The sequence below is a fragment of the Sparassis crispa genome, assembly GCF_003851025.1.
Source record: "Sparassis crispa DNA, contig_000012F, whole genome shotgun sequence".
In the NCBI taxonomy this organism is placed as follows: domain Eukaryota; kingdom Fungi; phylum Basidiomycota; class Agaricomycetes; order Polyporales; family Sparassidaceae; genus Sparassis; species Sparassis crispa.
Window position 1 is genome coordinate 244817 of NW_020939759.1, and position 15406 is coordinate 260222.

General features: G+C 55.4%; 6 protein-coding genes across 6 annotated transcripts; 3 read left to right on the plus strand and 3 right to left on the minus strand.

The window, feature by feature from the left end:
* Positions 1-8: 8 nt before the first annotated feature.
* Positions 9-940, plus strand: SCP_1300840 (hypothetical protein; the record flags this gene model as incomplete). The annotated part of the gene is made up of 2 exons (XM_027763381.1): positions 9-162; positions 219-940. 2 exons carry the CDS (start codon positions 9-11, stop codon positions 938-940), a joined length of 876 nt encoding a protein of 291 aa, XP_027619182.1.
* A 437-nt stretch (positions 941-1377) lies between these two features.
* On the minus strand, positions 1378-2868 carry SCP_1300850 (Poly(A)+ RNA export protein; the record flags this gene model as incomplete). Its single annotated transcript, XM_027763382.1, has 9 exons — positions 1378-1565; positions 1624-1677; positions 1729-1850; positions 1902-1925; positions 1977-2077; positions 2138-2290; positions 2347-2517; positions 2575-2667; positions 2716-2868. 9 exons carry the CDS (start codon positions 2866-2868, stop codon positions 1378-1380), a joined length of 1059 nt encoding a protein of 352 aa, XP_027619183.1.
* Positions 2869-3064: 196 nt separating this feature from the next.
* Positions 3065-4001, plus strand: SCP_1300860 (Probable phosphatase; the record flags this gene model as incomplete). Its single annotated transcript, XM_027763383.1, has 5 exons — positions 3065-3123; positions 3175-3194; positions 3258-3466; positions 3548-3577; positions 3633-4001. The coding sequence occupies 5 exons, from the start codon at positions 3065-3067 to the stop codon at positions 3999-4001; spliced, it is 687 nt and encodes a 228-aa protein (XP_027619184.1).
* A 306-nt stretch (positions 4002-4307) lies between these two features.
* SCP_1300870 (Vacuolar transporter chaperone 4) lies at positions 4308-7815 on the minus strand (the record flags this gene model as incomplete). The annotated part of the gene is made up of 17 exons (XM_027763384.1): positions 4308-4589; positions 4641-5197; positions 5262-5447; positions 5507-5577; positions 5629-5633; positions 5699-5801; positions 5857-6058; positions 6111-6345; positions 6419-6537; positions 6593-6631; positions 6685-6745; positions 6799-7002; positions 7058-7066; positions 7132-7443; positions 7498-7599; positions 7670-7735; positions 7792-7815. The coding sequence occupies 17 exons, from the start codon at positions 7813-7815 to the stop codon at positions 4308-4310; spliced, it is 2577 nt and encodes an 858-aa protein (XP_027619185.1).
* A 297-nt stretch (positions 7816-8112) lies between these two features.
* Positions 8113-9658, plus strand: SCP_1300880 (GTP-binding protein; the record flags this gene model as incomplete). The annotated part of the gene is made up of 7 exons (XM_027763385.1): positions 8113-8189; positions 8257-8358; positions 8412-8520; positions 8576-8702; positions 8750-8943; positions 8992-9134; positions 9190-9658. The coding sequence occupies 7 exons, from the start codon at positions 8113-8115 to the stop codon at positions 9656-9658; spliced, it is 1221 nt and encodes a 406-aa protein (XP_027619186.1).
* Positions 9659-11831: 2173 nt separating this feature from the next.
* Positions 11832-14879, minus strand: SCP_1300890 (Vacuolar amino acid transporter 3; the record flags this gene model as incomplete). Its single annotated transcript, XM_027763386.1, has 13 exons — positions 11832-11900; positions 12008-12146; positions 12213-12442; positions 12498-12601; positions 12685-12763; positions 12830-12863; positions 12922-13175; positions 13231-13346; positions 13402-13520; positions 13578-13624; positions 13683-13994; positions 14051-14276; positions 14347-14879. The coding sequence occupies 13 exons, from the start codon at positions 14877-14879 to the stop codon at positions 11832-11834; spliced, it is 2262 nt and encodes a 753-aa protein (XP_027619187.1).
* Between the last annotated feature and the right edge of the window lie 527 nt (positions 14880-15406).

The following is a 15406-nucleotide window of genomic DNA, read 5'->3' on the forward strand; positions in this document are numbered from 1 at the left end:
TTTTGACGATGTCTTCACCTCTTCGGGTTCATATACCCACTCTGTCATTTCCGATCGCGTCGAGCTTCGTCAGCTCGCCTTCAAGTTCGATAGCCGATGACGCTACCTTACACAGCTTTACTTGTCCTATTCATCATTCACAAGGCGCAAACTGCCATGTTAGTGCGTACATTTGAATATCTACATTGCACGCTGTAGACAATGCGTTTTGTATCTAGGCATTCCCTCGTTGCCCGACCATGTATCCGGCCGTAAGACGTGGCGCAGGTTCGTCAAGCTTCACTGGCACCACAAGTCTTATCCAAAGGCGCGTTCGTACAACGACGATGTTGCCAGCTGCGTCATACCGTTCGTAGCAACGTCTTCAGCGCCATCCATCGTCTCATCGCGGTGCAAGTCGCTGCCGGAACCTCCCACGAACGATGGTATCCCCATGACACCACCAGCCACGGCCGCCTCATCCTGTTTTTCGGGAATCACGCTCGTGAATTCCGGAGATAGAGAATCCTGCTTATCCGACCACTGTGCATCGAAGCGGGGGGCGCCAGTCGGGTTTCATTGCTGTGACGCATCCACGCCGAAAATTTATGACCCCACCTCACGCTGCTTTCGCAAATGTTCTCCTACTCCCATGCCCTCCTCTCCCTCCAACTCTCCACCTCTCTCCCCTCTACTCGACCTCTGCCCCGCTTATATCTCGAGCCCACCAACACTCGCCCCGATCCCTCATTTCGCTCTCGATATCCCAGGATTGTACGAAGAAGTGAATGCCACTCCCGACCCGCCTGGTGGTTTGGACCTTGGTCGTATTACCGCAGATGCTGCGCGTCAGGCCAGGATGCGCCGGCGCAAGTTCCGACTCGCGTACACTGCATCGCCGCACCTCCCGTGCGAGTATCCCGATGGGGATGAAATTCCGTTGGTGGTCGCGCGCCCATGATAAACTGGGGTGTGCGACAACCAGGAAATGAATATACTGCCCAGCCAGCTGTGTATGTGTTGCTCCTGTATGAGGAACATGATATTGGGGACGGGAACCAGGAGCTCGTACGTGGGACTCTTGTATTCATCCGGAGTTTGATCTCCACTGTTCATAACGGTGCTTCCTGTCTTTCCCCGCCAAGCGATGTGAACGACTGCCAAGGCGAAATGATACCGCGGAATCCAGCATCCACTGGCCGCCAGACAGTCCGAGAACAAGCACAGAATGCGGACAGGGACAATACAACTACGGAGTGAAGTTCAAGCAAAGGCATTTTCATGAATTTCTGTGAGGGCAGTGCAACAGAGGAAAAAGACATTGACACAACGTAACCTGACATTCGAATGTGCAAGATGATGATACATCTAATACAGCATGTTCCAGGGAGCCCAGCTCTACCGTGGCTTGGTCGGCTTCCTCTTCACCTCGTCGTCCTTGCATGCGTGTAGCATCAATTTGTTAGGCTGTCCCGTAGTCATGCCTGAGTGGCCCTTTGACCAGTCGTACGACACCGCGTATGCGAATATTGTACCCGTACGGTTGAAGCCCGTGGTTGGAATCGGGCCTGGAGCGGGGTCAAATGCTAGATACCACGGACGTCATTAGCACACGCGGACAGCGTCCGAGTGGAATGGACATACATTTGAGCCGCGTACGTGCGTCCTTGTCCCAGTAGTTAATGGTTCCGTCAGAACCTGGAAGGTGTGAGCCAATCCCGTGTTGTACGAGATGCCAATACAACATACCACAGGTAGAAAAGGTTCCGTGTATTGGGTGGAACGAGATGTCGTTCACAGCATATACAAGAGACTGATCCTTTTGGGTTGCCGACTGATCACGACGATGACACTTGAATGAAAAGTTGTTCCTGCGGCCACAATTGAGAGTGAGTGGTGATCACAGAAGGCGTACTGCGCACGATGAATCTTTATCGTCGACATATCTGCAATCAATCATGAGAATAGAAATCTCAGAAACAAAGCAGGTGACGCACTGGATGGCGACACGTCCTTCCACGCTGCCGACGGCAAAACCGTTCGCTTGCGGGAAACACGAGACCACACGCGTTTGCCACTTGAGCGGCGACGTAATGGTCTGTACCGTGTCCAAGTGTCAGATGTGTATGAGACGCTGACTCGCGAACATGCGACTCACTTTGAATACGGTGTTAGGGTTGGAGAGGTTAAATATCTGGATGTGGCGTTCCGCCGTGCCAACGACCATGAGAGGGTAAACAACATCTAGAGTATAGCAGCGCTCGGGTAATTGAACCGTCGCCACGGGATTAGGGGTGCGCAAGTCCCAGTACTGTGGCGGCCTAAGTGAGATATTAAACCGTGGTTAAAACGTGTCCCGACACACACCTTCAATGTTTTGTCCCAGCTGCCTGTGACTAGCACGGGTAACGACGTATCAACCCACTTCACGCACTTGATCGGCCCCTCGTGTTGTGCAACTTGCTGAGATTGACCAGTGGTCACATCAAACATTCTAGCGGCATTGTCAGCTCCGCCTGAGAGAATCTTCGTCCCATCCTAATATATAAAGCGTGGTATGTTGGCTAGCAGTGGCACAGACAATAACAGTCGTACCTTGTTCCAGCACACGCTCAATACAGGACCCTGGTGTCCATACATGGCCTTCCCCTGCGTCTGGCCATTCTGTCCCACTTCATAGATCCGTACCTGCACCAGCATTCAGTAGCCAGCTATAACACGCGAATGAACACGCACGTTATTATCCCAACTCCCAACAGCAAGATAATCCGCCACAGGAGAGAAAGCCAAGGATGAAATAGAGTCGCCCGGAGGGTCAGTAACCTCGATATCTTTCTCGGGAGGAGGAGGAGCAGTGGAGGTCGACGGAGTAGTACCGAAGAAAGACATGATTTACAAAGAGGTAGCAGGAGTCGCCTGTGAGCAGCGGTGGTGGTGGTAGTACTAGTTCGTTATAGAAGGCCTCAAGCGCTCAAGCTCAAGCTCAAGGTCGTGACTCAAAACGGACACCCACGTGGTACGGCACCGTCGATAACGTAAACTCATGTTGCCTTCAATTCCAAACTGTCTTGTCTTTTGACCGATCATGGCGAGAGCAACAGAAAAACGCATATACCTCACCCGGCATGCGCAAGCTGCGCACAAGTAAGCAGATCCGATTGTGTGGGATTGCAGCATTTACTGAGGCTTTTATAGTGTTTCCTCGGACTACTCTAGTGTGTATCGAAGATTCAAACCCATCCATGTTCGGGCCGCGCAGCTACTGACACTTTTTACAGTTCCCGATGCTCCCTTGACGGCTCTTGGCAGAGCGCAAGCTGCATCTCTACATGCATACACAGAGAATATCATACACACTACTGCGGAACTCCTCGTAACGAGCGGCCTGCGCCGTACGCTGTCCACCACGGTCATCGGCTATGCTGCACTGCGGAGGAGATTAGAGGCAGAGGGCAAGAACGTCATTGTCTTGCCCCAGCTGCAAGAAGTGAGTTACCCATTGGTATTTGTGAATGGCTCGCGAAGGGAAGGTTTTTCTCCCAATCGCGATCACTAACCCATGGAACAGTGCAACGATCTGCCTTGTGATACCGGGTCGGTGAGTATGCTATATTAGGTGACCAGCTGGAGACTTTTACCTGTCTATGCTGTAGCCTCGCCAAGTGCTTGAAGCCGATCCAGAATATGCGGGTCTTGACCTCAGCCTGCTGATACCTGATTGGACGTCAAAACGCGGATTCTACGCATGCGACGCAGCTTCTCTTAAGGCGCGTGCTCGTTGGGCTCGCCAGTGGCTGCGGTCGCGTCCCGAGCGCGATATCGTCGTTGTCGGACATGGCGACTGCTTGCGATACATCACGCAAGGCCAGAACTCCACTTCGCCGTGGGCTAATGTGGAGGTGCGGGAGTACACCTTCGCGGTAGATGAAGAGGACGACGTAGAGGGTGATGCGTGGCTCACGCCGGTAAAGAAGTTAGTTCAGGAGGAACCCACCTCATCTTCGCAAGCCCTCAGAAACTAGATTAGGCCACGCTCGCTGGAAAGGTAGAGGCTGAGTAGCTTTTGTTTAGAGCATACCGATATATATTAAATACCTATAAGCGCGAACACGACGATTTAGCTTGCTACTGGCCCTCGCACAATTTCCGCTGCTGACGAACCTCCGCACGAAGTGCGGCGAAGATCACCCTTGAGAGTGTGTCGCGCAAACAACATATACAAGGCACCATAGGCCTGCTGCTGCAGGTACGTACACATCCTGCGTCCATAAACATATAGCGGTCCAGCCCAACTCTACAGTATAGTGGTATACTAATGTTCATTGCAATCAAAGCTCTCGCAGCCTCAACCCAATATTCGCCGCTATCGCAGCCACCAAGAACAGGGACAGCATCGTCGGGCCGTACTTGTCGTAGTACATGCCTGAGGCGCGATGCTTCCGCAACCTGTACGCGCGATACACGAAAATCACAGCAGAATACGCGATCGAGATGAGCGCGACCAGAGTGAAGAGGCCAGCGCTGATCAGGCCAACGGTATCGTCCGGTGGGATGAAATTCAGTAGCGTCGTCGCGATCGTGCCGATGATGATTGCAAAGTGCAGCCATTTCTTCCACGGAAGTCAAGCTTTGCGAGCACTAACATCAGCGAATAGGCTCACCAGGAATGTACGCTCTGCAGCGAAATACACCTTCGGCTCAATGCGAACGGGCACAGCTATGCGCTTCCCAGGCGGCGCATGCAAACTGCGATCCAGCACCCGTTCGTCCCCCCACGCCGCAGCGCTCGACGGGCCCTCCTGCTGGTCCGCCTCCTCCTCCTCCTCCTCGTCGACGGCCTCTTCCACGTGCTCCTTCTTCTGCCGTTCAGCATCCTGCCGAAGGCGGTCGCGCAGTTCCTCGTCGAACGCGGACGACGGCGCGAGCGGATCGATCGACAACACGCGCGACGCGGTGCCGTTCGCGACCCCTACCTTACCCGAAGCTCTGCGGGATTTCAGGAACGGCGTGCGCTCATCCGCCTCCGCCTCCTCGTCTTCACCTTCTGACTCCACATCTCCGTCATGCCCCGCATCCTCATCCGCATGCGCGTCGTGAGACTTGGCGCTGGGGGTTCGCTGAGGTTCCTCTTGTCGCTCCTTCAGCGCCTTCTCGCGGAATGCAGCTGCAGCGGCGACCGCATCCTGGGAGAGGCCCGTGCGCTTGTCCTCGTCTTTAGCTACAAGGATGCGAAGTAACGTCAAGCTGACAAGATAGATCGTTCTTGGTGAAAGAGCTCCCACCTGGCGCCATGTCCATCTCCTCATCCTCCTCGCCTTCTGAGACAGGCTCGGCGTAGTGCTGGTGCGCATGATCGGGCGTGGCGATGCCGGATGACCCTTGCCTGTCCGAAGTGCCCCTGGACGACGTAACAGTCGGACGCTCGATCGCGAGGGTGCCAGTGTCGGGCTTCAGGATGTCAGTATCCACTAGTAAGAATGAAACAGACTGAGCAGGTGCACACGCAAGAACCATTCTGCAGACTGACTCTGTGGAAGCCAGAAGGGTACGAGATCCACACGGTTGGGTAAAAGGGTCGCGCAGCCGTGAATGAATTTACTACCCACAGACGGTCAGAATGTAAGTTAGACTGCTACGTCTCGTACATACCTGAACTACGGTCAACGAGTAGTGGATGAGCCAAATAACTCGGCTGCAGAATACAAAATGCTACACATACCTTGGGCACAGCTTCGACCAGATGGGACGAGACTAGTTCCGTAACCCACTGAGGAGGCTCTTGCCCATACTGAGTCTGCAGCTTCACCTCCAGTACGCCATACCTAACGTCATGGTTGCTGCTATCAGCTTTGCACTTGAGACATTGAACCCACGTACTTGAACAGCTCCTTGTCGTCAACAGCAACCTGCTCAAATGGATGGTCAATACCGATATCCGTCCTGCGCCAGTTGTCCCCGGAGCGAACACGGCCATCCCAATTGTCCTCGCGTATCATTGTGAGCTCTGTGTCCAGCGATATGCGCACGCGCGCATCCCCGGGGAGTTGGAAGGCCGTGCGGTTGTAGAAAGTGCGCATCACTGTGCAAGTCAACCGAACGACACATGCTGCAAAAAGCACCTCGCAACTTACCAGGCCTTAGCTGCTTCGTCAGAATAGAATACTGCACTTCGTTTGCGAGTTGGATCATGGAGTCCACCTCCTGCTGGCTCTTCTTCCCCTTGGCCACAAGCTGCTCGAACTCAGCATCCATAGTATACTCCCCACACAGGAAGGCGTTGACGAGGTGTTCTTTAATTGGGAATCGCGCCTTCACAGACTTTTCGCCGGTCCAGTCCTCGCGGTGTGTCTTGCGCTCGACAAAGATCTAAGATAGTCTGTCAGTATTACGTAGAGCCTACGGGTTGCAGAAAAGAACGAAATAAGGGGACCACACGTACGGTTTTGACGTCTGTGTTTCCGTACCATCTTAGTCGTATAGCTTCCGCACCTTCGGTCTTCTCCAACCGACCAAGATAGAGCTCCAAATCCTCGTTGTCAAAATAAATGGAGGTAATCGCTGGTAGAAATATGATTCAATAGTCTTGCAGCATGTCAGGCTGAACAGTAGCTACCGGCATCTTTGGGGTCGAACTCCCTGTCGGCATTGAATACTGAGGAAGTTGTGTGAAAGGACTGTCGTGCGCGAATAGTTCGATACGCCTACCTAGTACAGGAAGATGTCGCAAAATAGCTAGTTTCAAGTGCACGAGATTATCCGGATGCACCTGGTCATAGAAAGTCTGCTAGGCTCAACGGTCCGCGGGTATGTAAAACTTACCCAATACTTCGTTGTCTGCCGCACAAACGCGCTCTGGCTTCCCCCAGCACTAGCGTCACCCTGGACAGGATGGCCTCTAGTACGAACAAGATCATACAGTTTCGAGAGCTTGACTATGAGGCTGTCCCAGTTGTACTTGTAAAAAGGGCGCTTCTCCAGATACTCTTGGATGAATGTCGGCTTCAATGGGCGACCGGTTTGTTTCTGAAAGAATTATCAGCGTTGCATACCGTCGTCATGATGTGCTCTTGGGACATACATCATGTTTCTGCACAGCGAGAAGTATGAATAGTAATGTCAGTTAAGTGGAAGATACATGCTGCACCATGATACCTTCAAGATCTTCATAAACCCCGTGATGTTGAGCTTGGTATACAACGCAAGGTCATGAACATCCGCGACGAGAGTCGCAACTTCCTCCTCTAATGCAAGGAATTGGTCGTCTGCAGCATCTATGGACATTGCGTCGTCCTCATCTAGGTCATCATCGTCTGAGCCGGCATCCTGTGTGACATGGTGCCTATGCTGAGCCTCCGCATCGGTGGCTTCGCTCGCAGTTGGCTCGTGCCCGTTAACATAATCTGAGGTGACAAGGCGCTTTACCGCTTTCTCCGCGTCTTTGATGCGACTCGAGAGCTCTTGTGTCTGTTGCATAAGATAAAATTAGGAGTTACGGAGGAATGATACGGCAGTGCAAACCTTCGCTTTCTGGAAGTCATGGATCTTGTCCAGCTCCCTCTCAAGCATGGCAGTAAACTCGAGTTCGTCAACATCGTTCCAGTTGCGAGAGGTCGTTCGATCCTACGCAAATATGGGGGTATATATATTAATTGATGATACTGCAAAGGAGCAACGAAGGCGGCGCGCGCACCTTCAGCTCGCGCTTCAGCGAATTGTAGTTGATATAGAATGGCCTCCACTCGTTGTACAAGTCATTCTGGGGAGTGAAGAGGGTCATAGTAGTTCACATGCGGAACATAGAGGAAGACGCACGCTGATCTTCCTTCCGAACTTCATAGACGTAGACAAAAATAATGGTAGAGACGGAGAGAAGGGCAGGAAAGGGCAAGGAAGGGGTATGGGACTGAAACTGCCAATGCCAATGCCAAGTAGAACGTGCGCCGCTTAGATCAGATGAAGCGCCCGTCATTATCTCCAGAGTTATCTCCCCGGTAATGTTGAGTCCGCGGCGCTGACGTCTGGATCAGGTTCGTCAAAACATTTTGACTCGTGAACCTCATCCACACCGACCGGAGCTCGAGCTCGAGCTCGACCTCGCTGAAGGTAATGGGTGTCAGCGGAGACTCTCCTTCCATGCCAGCTGCTGTGCAGAATGGAAACCACACCGACGATGTCGTGCGCACAAAAATTCTGCTCTTGGGGTTGCGGAGGTGCGTTAGGAGCACACGACCAGTCTTCATTCTGTATCTTGAAGCTGACAGTTTGGCGCAAATGAAGGAGCGGAAAGACATCTATCACACAGGTCATCTTCGAGGATTTACCGCCGAAGCAGGCGTTCTACCTTGAGAGGACCACCCGCATAACGAAACACACGTTCGAGTGCGCATGATCCCTACTCATGTATCTGTGCTCTGCCGACCAGTCGAAACCAGCACGGTCATTCCCCTGGAGATATGGGACTGTCCAGGAGACATTAGTTTGGAGATGCTAGGCGCATCGTTGTCGCAGTTTGCTTCATTGATCTTTGTCATTGACATACAGGTGAATCTTTGTGCTACTAGCAGCCTTTCGAAGCTGAAGTCGATGTATTGTGAAGGACCTACTTCAACAACCTGTGGCGAGACTCGTAGACTTCGTCGTCGCAGCGTATCACGAAAATCAGAATCTAAATTTGGAGGTCTTTGTGCACAAGGCAGACGTATTATCGGACGAGTACAAACTTGGTGAGTGCGTACATATTTTCTTTTGTGCCGTCTAACACGACACACAGATAACTTCCGAGAAATCCAACAGCGCGTTATAGACGAACTGCTGTACATCTCGCCCGACTACGAACAGATGCCCATGAACTTCTATCTAACGTCTATCTATGATCACTCCCTCCATGACGCCTTCTCCCGTGTACTGCATAAGTCGATCGAATCGTTGCCGTATTTGGAAGATCTGCTCAACGTATTCTGCGCTGTCAGTGTCTTCCTATTGACAAAATTCCAGACTGACCTCCCTTCACAGAACTCCCAATCTTCTAAAGCATTCCTTTTTGATATTAGGTCACGGCTATATGTCGCAACAGACGCTTCCCCCGTCGACCCTCCCACTCACAACCTCTGCAATGACTACCTGCAAATGCTCAACGCTTTCGGGCCACTGTACAAGTTCGTCTCCTTCAAAGGCCCAGTTATCTTTCTTACGTCATATATTTCTCGCCAGATCTGTATCTGCGAGTCCCGCACGCCATCGGATACCATCACCGCCCTCGACAGGCCACTCGCCAGCATCATCCTCCCCCTCCTCACCCCGCGCCGCGCCGCGCCAATACCCCGCCTCGAACGGCGCGTCAACATCGTCCTCTGCATCTGCCCTCCTGCCCGCGTCCTCCCTCTTTACCTCATCGGCCTCGGCATCCCAACCGTCCAGCCACGCCCCATCCATCCGGCGGCACACGAAACCGCTCTTCTATCCGAGCGCGTCCACGTCGCTCTCCCCTTCCTCCGCCGGCGCGGGCACGACGCTCACGTACCATCTCATCACGCCGCAGCTAGGGCTGCTGGCGCTGATACCTACCACCGTCTTTGAGATGCGCCACGGGCTGGTGGAGTACAATGTCGTGTTCTTCCGGGAGGGCGTGCAGGAGATATGCGAGGTCGAGGAGGACGTACGCAAGGTGGGTGATCGGTGAATTCTAAAGTACTGTCGCTGCTCTGTACGGATTACTCGGGGTTGGAGAAGAAGTATTCGAGTGTCTCTTGAAGGTTTTGCACTCACGCGTATTTATTCATTGACTTTACGATCGAGCATCAGGCACGGTACAAGACCTTGATAGAGAATATCAAGACCTGATTTCACCTGCAGCGGCGCATACGGTCAGATATTGTCCCAAGACATCTTGAAATAGCACGAACGAGTGGATTCGTCGTGCACGAGACTCTTCGATAAATTTGATTAGCACCATTTGCGTTGTCCATGGTATTTTGGTTGTTATCAAACTGCCTCCACGACGTACCATCGCCCAAAGTCGGCAGGCGCAGGCTGTAGTCCCACCGGCGCTTGAATTCAGCTTCAATGGTTGCACCAATACCACCAAAGTACTTAGTAACTGCATAACCTACGCCGGTTTCTTTATCAATCATGCAGCCAATTCTGTAACCATGAACGATATCGGTCAGCAACTTCTATCATGATGGATGTTGTACAATACAACTTCAGGAACAAGTGCGCTTTAGCAAGCAAGCAGGTCCTCGTCAGCGAACAGCTACGGTTTCTCCGCGGTGTCGACTTCACCGGGGAGATGTTTGACTTGTTCTTTGACACAGATGATAATCAGTCTAAATGGGCGATGGTTCGGGGAAGGAAATCCGAATTCTCAGTACCATCGCCCTTTGCCTTACGACAGGAGTAGCGCCGTCGCCGCTGTATTCGACAAACAAGGTGCCCTGTCGCTTGTTTTGGCGATGGTCCTTCAAACTCAGAGGATTATGCAGCCATTCGACGCTTCCTAGCCCTCCTGGTTGATCCCACCGTTCAGTACGGTGCAACTCGTGGTGGAGCACTGTAATCTGGAATTGGACAAGCAGATCCGCGACTTGCATGCTCACATCTCACAAGAGGAATTTGATGAAGCTCTGGAGGTTTATCAGCCGCAATTCTTTGAACTGGAGGTGCCGGTATTCGGAAGGCACGGCGACGACTGCCGAACGAGGCTCTTTGGAGACGCGACCGTCATCCGCACCTTGCAGTTTTCTGTTCGCCAAATTCGCCAGCAATCTGCGGCGACCATCGACTCCGACACACCTCCATCGGACAAGGCGTCTGTCGTCTGTGAACTCACATGCCAGTGTCCCTTCCTCCTTTCTTCTCGGTTCCTCGCAGAGCTTATCAAGAGACCCTCATTCCAAGAAAAAAGCGAACGGTGCAAACGGCTCTTGAGAAAGATGGGATATGGGTATCGATACTGTGTTCAAGAGTTCATGAAGGTGATGAAACAACATTACAGTGGTGTTCGCGTTCCATTTCCTTGGGTCGACAGTCCACACTGCGGGTCTGTGGAGCATCCATTATCTCTTTGCGACTCTCCTCTAGGGGGGTATTCAACATGTCGTACTGCGGAGTTGAATGCAGACGAAAAGGAGCTTCTTTTCCAACAATTTCGGTCTGCGCTGACTAGAGCGCCACAGTCCTCCCGCACCTTCACGCCGAAACGAAGCTGGCTCTTTTTCTCGACCCTCCCCGTTATACTAACCACATTCCATTCGTCCCGGATGATGGGATGCAGCAGGACACCCTGTCTCTGTCACAGGTGGTGACTGGGCGAATATCACGAACGTTCCAGTACAACTGTGGCACTGCCGCGGAAGTCGTGGAGAGGCCTTGTACCGACCGGGTACTTCCAGGGTCTTCATTTAATGGAGACGATGCCGACTCTCCAAGAAATACTGCGGGATGCTGGACAACGCTGTCGTCGAACTCACGCGAAAGCGAAAGCAAGACCGAGCACAGTTCCATGCAACTCGGACGACGATGGGCATCTGCCATTGTTGACCCGGACGGCAGCAGAATCATATCCACACCGCCAAATCTCTACTGTAATTCAGGTATGATTTATCGATCATACGCATACCGGCGAGACGCTAAGCGCGCCGGGGCGCCAGCGCTACCGTAGACGTATAGACGTATAGATGTGTAGATGTACGCATGTATATAGTACCAGTCAACCAGCCGTTTACTCGATCCTTCTAATGCCGGAACAGCTACGCGACCACGTAGATGTGACAACGAATGCGGGATGCGAGACGCGGGATACGAGGGCGCACGCACCAAAAGCCGCGTCCGAGAGAGACCGCGCCACGAAGAGTTCAGAGCGCGCCGCCCGGCGTGCCCGCGCACAACACGGGCGGCGCATCCGGCTGCGGCTCGAGCATCAACTGCGCGACAATCATGTGAGCGAGAATGGAAGACGGAAGACGGAAGACGACGGAACGGGAACGGAGGAGGGGCTAAAGGGGAGGAGGGGGGGAGGGGAAAAACGCACCTTGACAGTCTGCACGGTGGTGTACGCCGCGGCGGCGGTGCCGAAGACCATAAGCGCAACGTCCGCCGCCTTCTGCGCGCGCGTGCGCGCACACGCCCTGTAATGCAGCATCGCGGGGTACACATAGCACAGCGGCACGCTACCCCCGCCACCCACCATCAGCCCCGAAAACACGCCGCAGCAGGAGGGGGGGAAGCAAACGCACCAGGCGAAGCTCCCGACGAACGAGACGAACTTGTCGAGGTCGGACGCGCCGGCGTAGCTGAGCGCGGCGCAGAGCGCGACGACCGCCGCGCGGAACGCGTTCTTGGCCCACTTGACGCGCGCGTCCGCCTTGCCGCTGTGCCGGAAGAGCCCGTTCTCCATGATGCGCACCGCGGGGAAGAGCTGCAGCGGGACGGAGAGCATGATCGCGAGCGAGTACAGGAACTGCACCTGGGGGGGCGTCAGCACGCGGAGGGAGGAGAGATAAGGAGGGGGGGGGACGCACCGCTTGTGTGAGCTTGCTCGACGCGTCGAGGTTCACGATCACCACCGTCTGCACGTCGGCGCCGAAGGTGAGGTACGACATCACGCCCGCGCCGCAGAACATCACTTCGGCCCGCAGAGGCACAGAAGCACAGAATACAGAATCAGCGCCTACACACGCAAAGCGAGAGCAGGAGAAGGGGGCGCACCCATGAGGAAGAGCATCACGCCGGTAAGCACCGCCGGGAACTTGCGCGGCTCGCGCATGGCGTCCGTGATCGGGATGACCTGCGCGTTCCGTCAACAACCAGCAGCTCGCGAGCGCACAACCGACACAGCGACAGCGACACTCACCAGCCCGATGCCCTCGAACGAGAACACCGCAGTCCTACCACGCGCACCCAATCAGGTCCCTTCACACACGCACTCGGCAGAAAAACACACACCCGATGAGCAGCGGCCAGTCCTTGGGGTTGAACAGCGCGACCTGCGCGGGGCCGCGCTGCGCGACGATGCGCGCCTCCGAGCCGAAGATGTACACCAGCCCGGCGAGGATGAACACGTCCGCGACAAGCGCCGTCGTGCTCAGCCGCGCCAGGTTCCGCACCAGCACCAGCGGCACGAACACCACCAGCTGCACCACGATGAAGTACTCGATCCCCAGCTCCTGCGCGCAGTGCGTGATCGCCAGCACGAACGCCTGCGCGCGGGTCAGCGATCGCAACGGGCGCGACGGGCAGGAGGGGGGCACGCACCTGGAAGTTCTCCGAGACGAAGATGATGTACGCGGAGACGAAACCGAGCTGGGAGACGACGATCGAGCCCAGGATCGCGTACCGCATCCACGGGCCGTACAGCGTCCCCCCCATGTCTGCGCGCATTCCAACATAAGCAGGGCCACTGAGCGCGCGAGAGGTGATACGCACCGCCGAAGCTCCCAGAGATGACGAACTTGGTCTTGACGAGGAGCAGGAACGAGTACAGAGAGATGAGCGCGATGAAGATCAGGACGCCACTCGAGAACAGGATGCCACCATTGAAAAAGCTGGATAGCGTCGTCAGCGACGTCACCGCGAAGCCCACAACTCGCTTAGACACGTACGCCTTGCCCAGGAACAAGATACCGGTCCCAACGAAAGACTTGAGGAGCTGCAGAGTGGGTGCGATCAGACCGCTTCCGCGTCGAGAAATATGGGGGGGAACACACCATGAGCACGGCCTGCGTGACCGTGGCATCGCCATGGGGCCCGATGCTCCCACGCCGTCTCCGCGACTTGGATAACGAGCGCGAGTGCGCCGAGCGCGGCAGCAGCGGTGACCGCTCGCCCGCCTTCTGTCGCTCGTCGTCCGGGGGAATGCCGATCCGCACCGACGGCGCTGGCAGAAGCGCGTCATGAGGCTCGAGGCAGGTGGCGCCGAGAGAGACGGGCGTCTCCAGCCGCGCTTCCTCGTCCTCGTCCTCGTCCTCCTGCTCCTCGTCCTCTTCGCCCTCCTCGATCTCTTCGAGGTCCTCTCCGGCCTGCGAGCGCGATGTGAGAAAATGTACCGATGGATGACAGGTAAGATAAGACTCACAAAGTGGCCGAAGAGGTAGAGGAACTCGATAAAGTTGCGCGGGATGGCGGAGTGCTCCCCTGGGTCGTGACCGTGGGTGAGCAGGTAGTTCCTGCGGAAGCCGCCCGGCTCGTGGATGTGGGCGAACGCTGGATGTGGGGGGGATGCGGTGGAGCCTGCAAAGGACGCGGCGCGGGGGCGGGCGGCTTGGCGGCGCTTGTTTGCATGCCACTTGTATATGCTGTGGCTGCAGCCGCGGAAGCGGGGGAGTCAGCAAGATGGAGCGGGAGGGATAAGATCGTCACGGTGAGACTCACGTTACGTCGGCGCCGGGGGCGTGGTACGGAACGGGGAAGGGCTCGGTGTCGTCTCCCCGCATACGGATCTGGGAGACGGAGGAGCGCTTGGAGAGCCTGCCGGGCGTGTCGGAGCCAGCGCTGATGGAAGCGGGGGGAGAGGCCTGGGCACGCTCTTCCCAGGAGACGAGATGCCTGCGAAGGATGCGGGCCTTGTCCTCGTCTGTGAGTTCGTCGAGTGCGCTGAGGTCGATACCAGTTCCGTTTGCACTGGTGGGAGTGTCGGAGAGCGGGCGACGGGCGCTGATACCGCCCACGCTCGAGGAGGGCTCACTGGCGAGTGCTATCTGCAGCGGAGAGCTTCCGAAGGTGTTGGGGGTGCCGATTGGGGTGCTGCGCCTGGGAGGGATGTTGGGAGGGGGCGGGGTGCCTGCATACTGAGCGCGGAGGACACGCAGGCTGGGAGAGCTGGGGAATGGTACTGGAAGGGCGGGCGACGGCGGACGGCGTGGACTGGGGCCGATGTCGAGAGGCTTGGACGGTCGTGGATCCATGGGCAGAAGGGGAGAGAGCGTCACCGCAAGAGTCTCGAGACTTGGGATGCCCGAAAGGGTAGCGCCTCGGGTCGGGTATCTGAGATCTGGCGAGTCAAATTCCCCGCGTTGATGACGTACTGCTGTCCTCTTGCAGCGCCAGCAGCTAGCAGCAGTTCCAGCTCTTCAAAGACGAGGAGCTCGAGAAAGACCACAGGCTCTCCTATCGTATCTTCTTCCCTCGCCGGCGCCGCTCTTCCCGGTCACTGCAGATTCCCCCATCCTCTGGGGGACTGGGGAATCAGCCGGCTCTCACCGGATCGGACCCCAGAACGTTTTTTGACTCCAGTCCGACCAAGACTGGGAAGAGGCCTGCTAGATAAGATGACGGTCGCCGTCGCGCTGTCAGAGCGCATACAACGCGTGTTCACCTCGGGGGCGCGTGCTGGGGCCCTCATTATGAATTATACACACCCGCTGTCAGGTAAGATGCAGGAACACACGAGCCCTCGTCCTCTTATGCCTGCTTTTCCCTCTCCAGCAGTCTC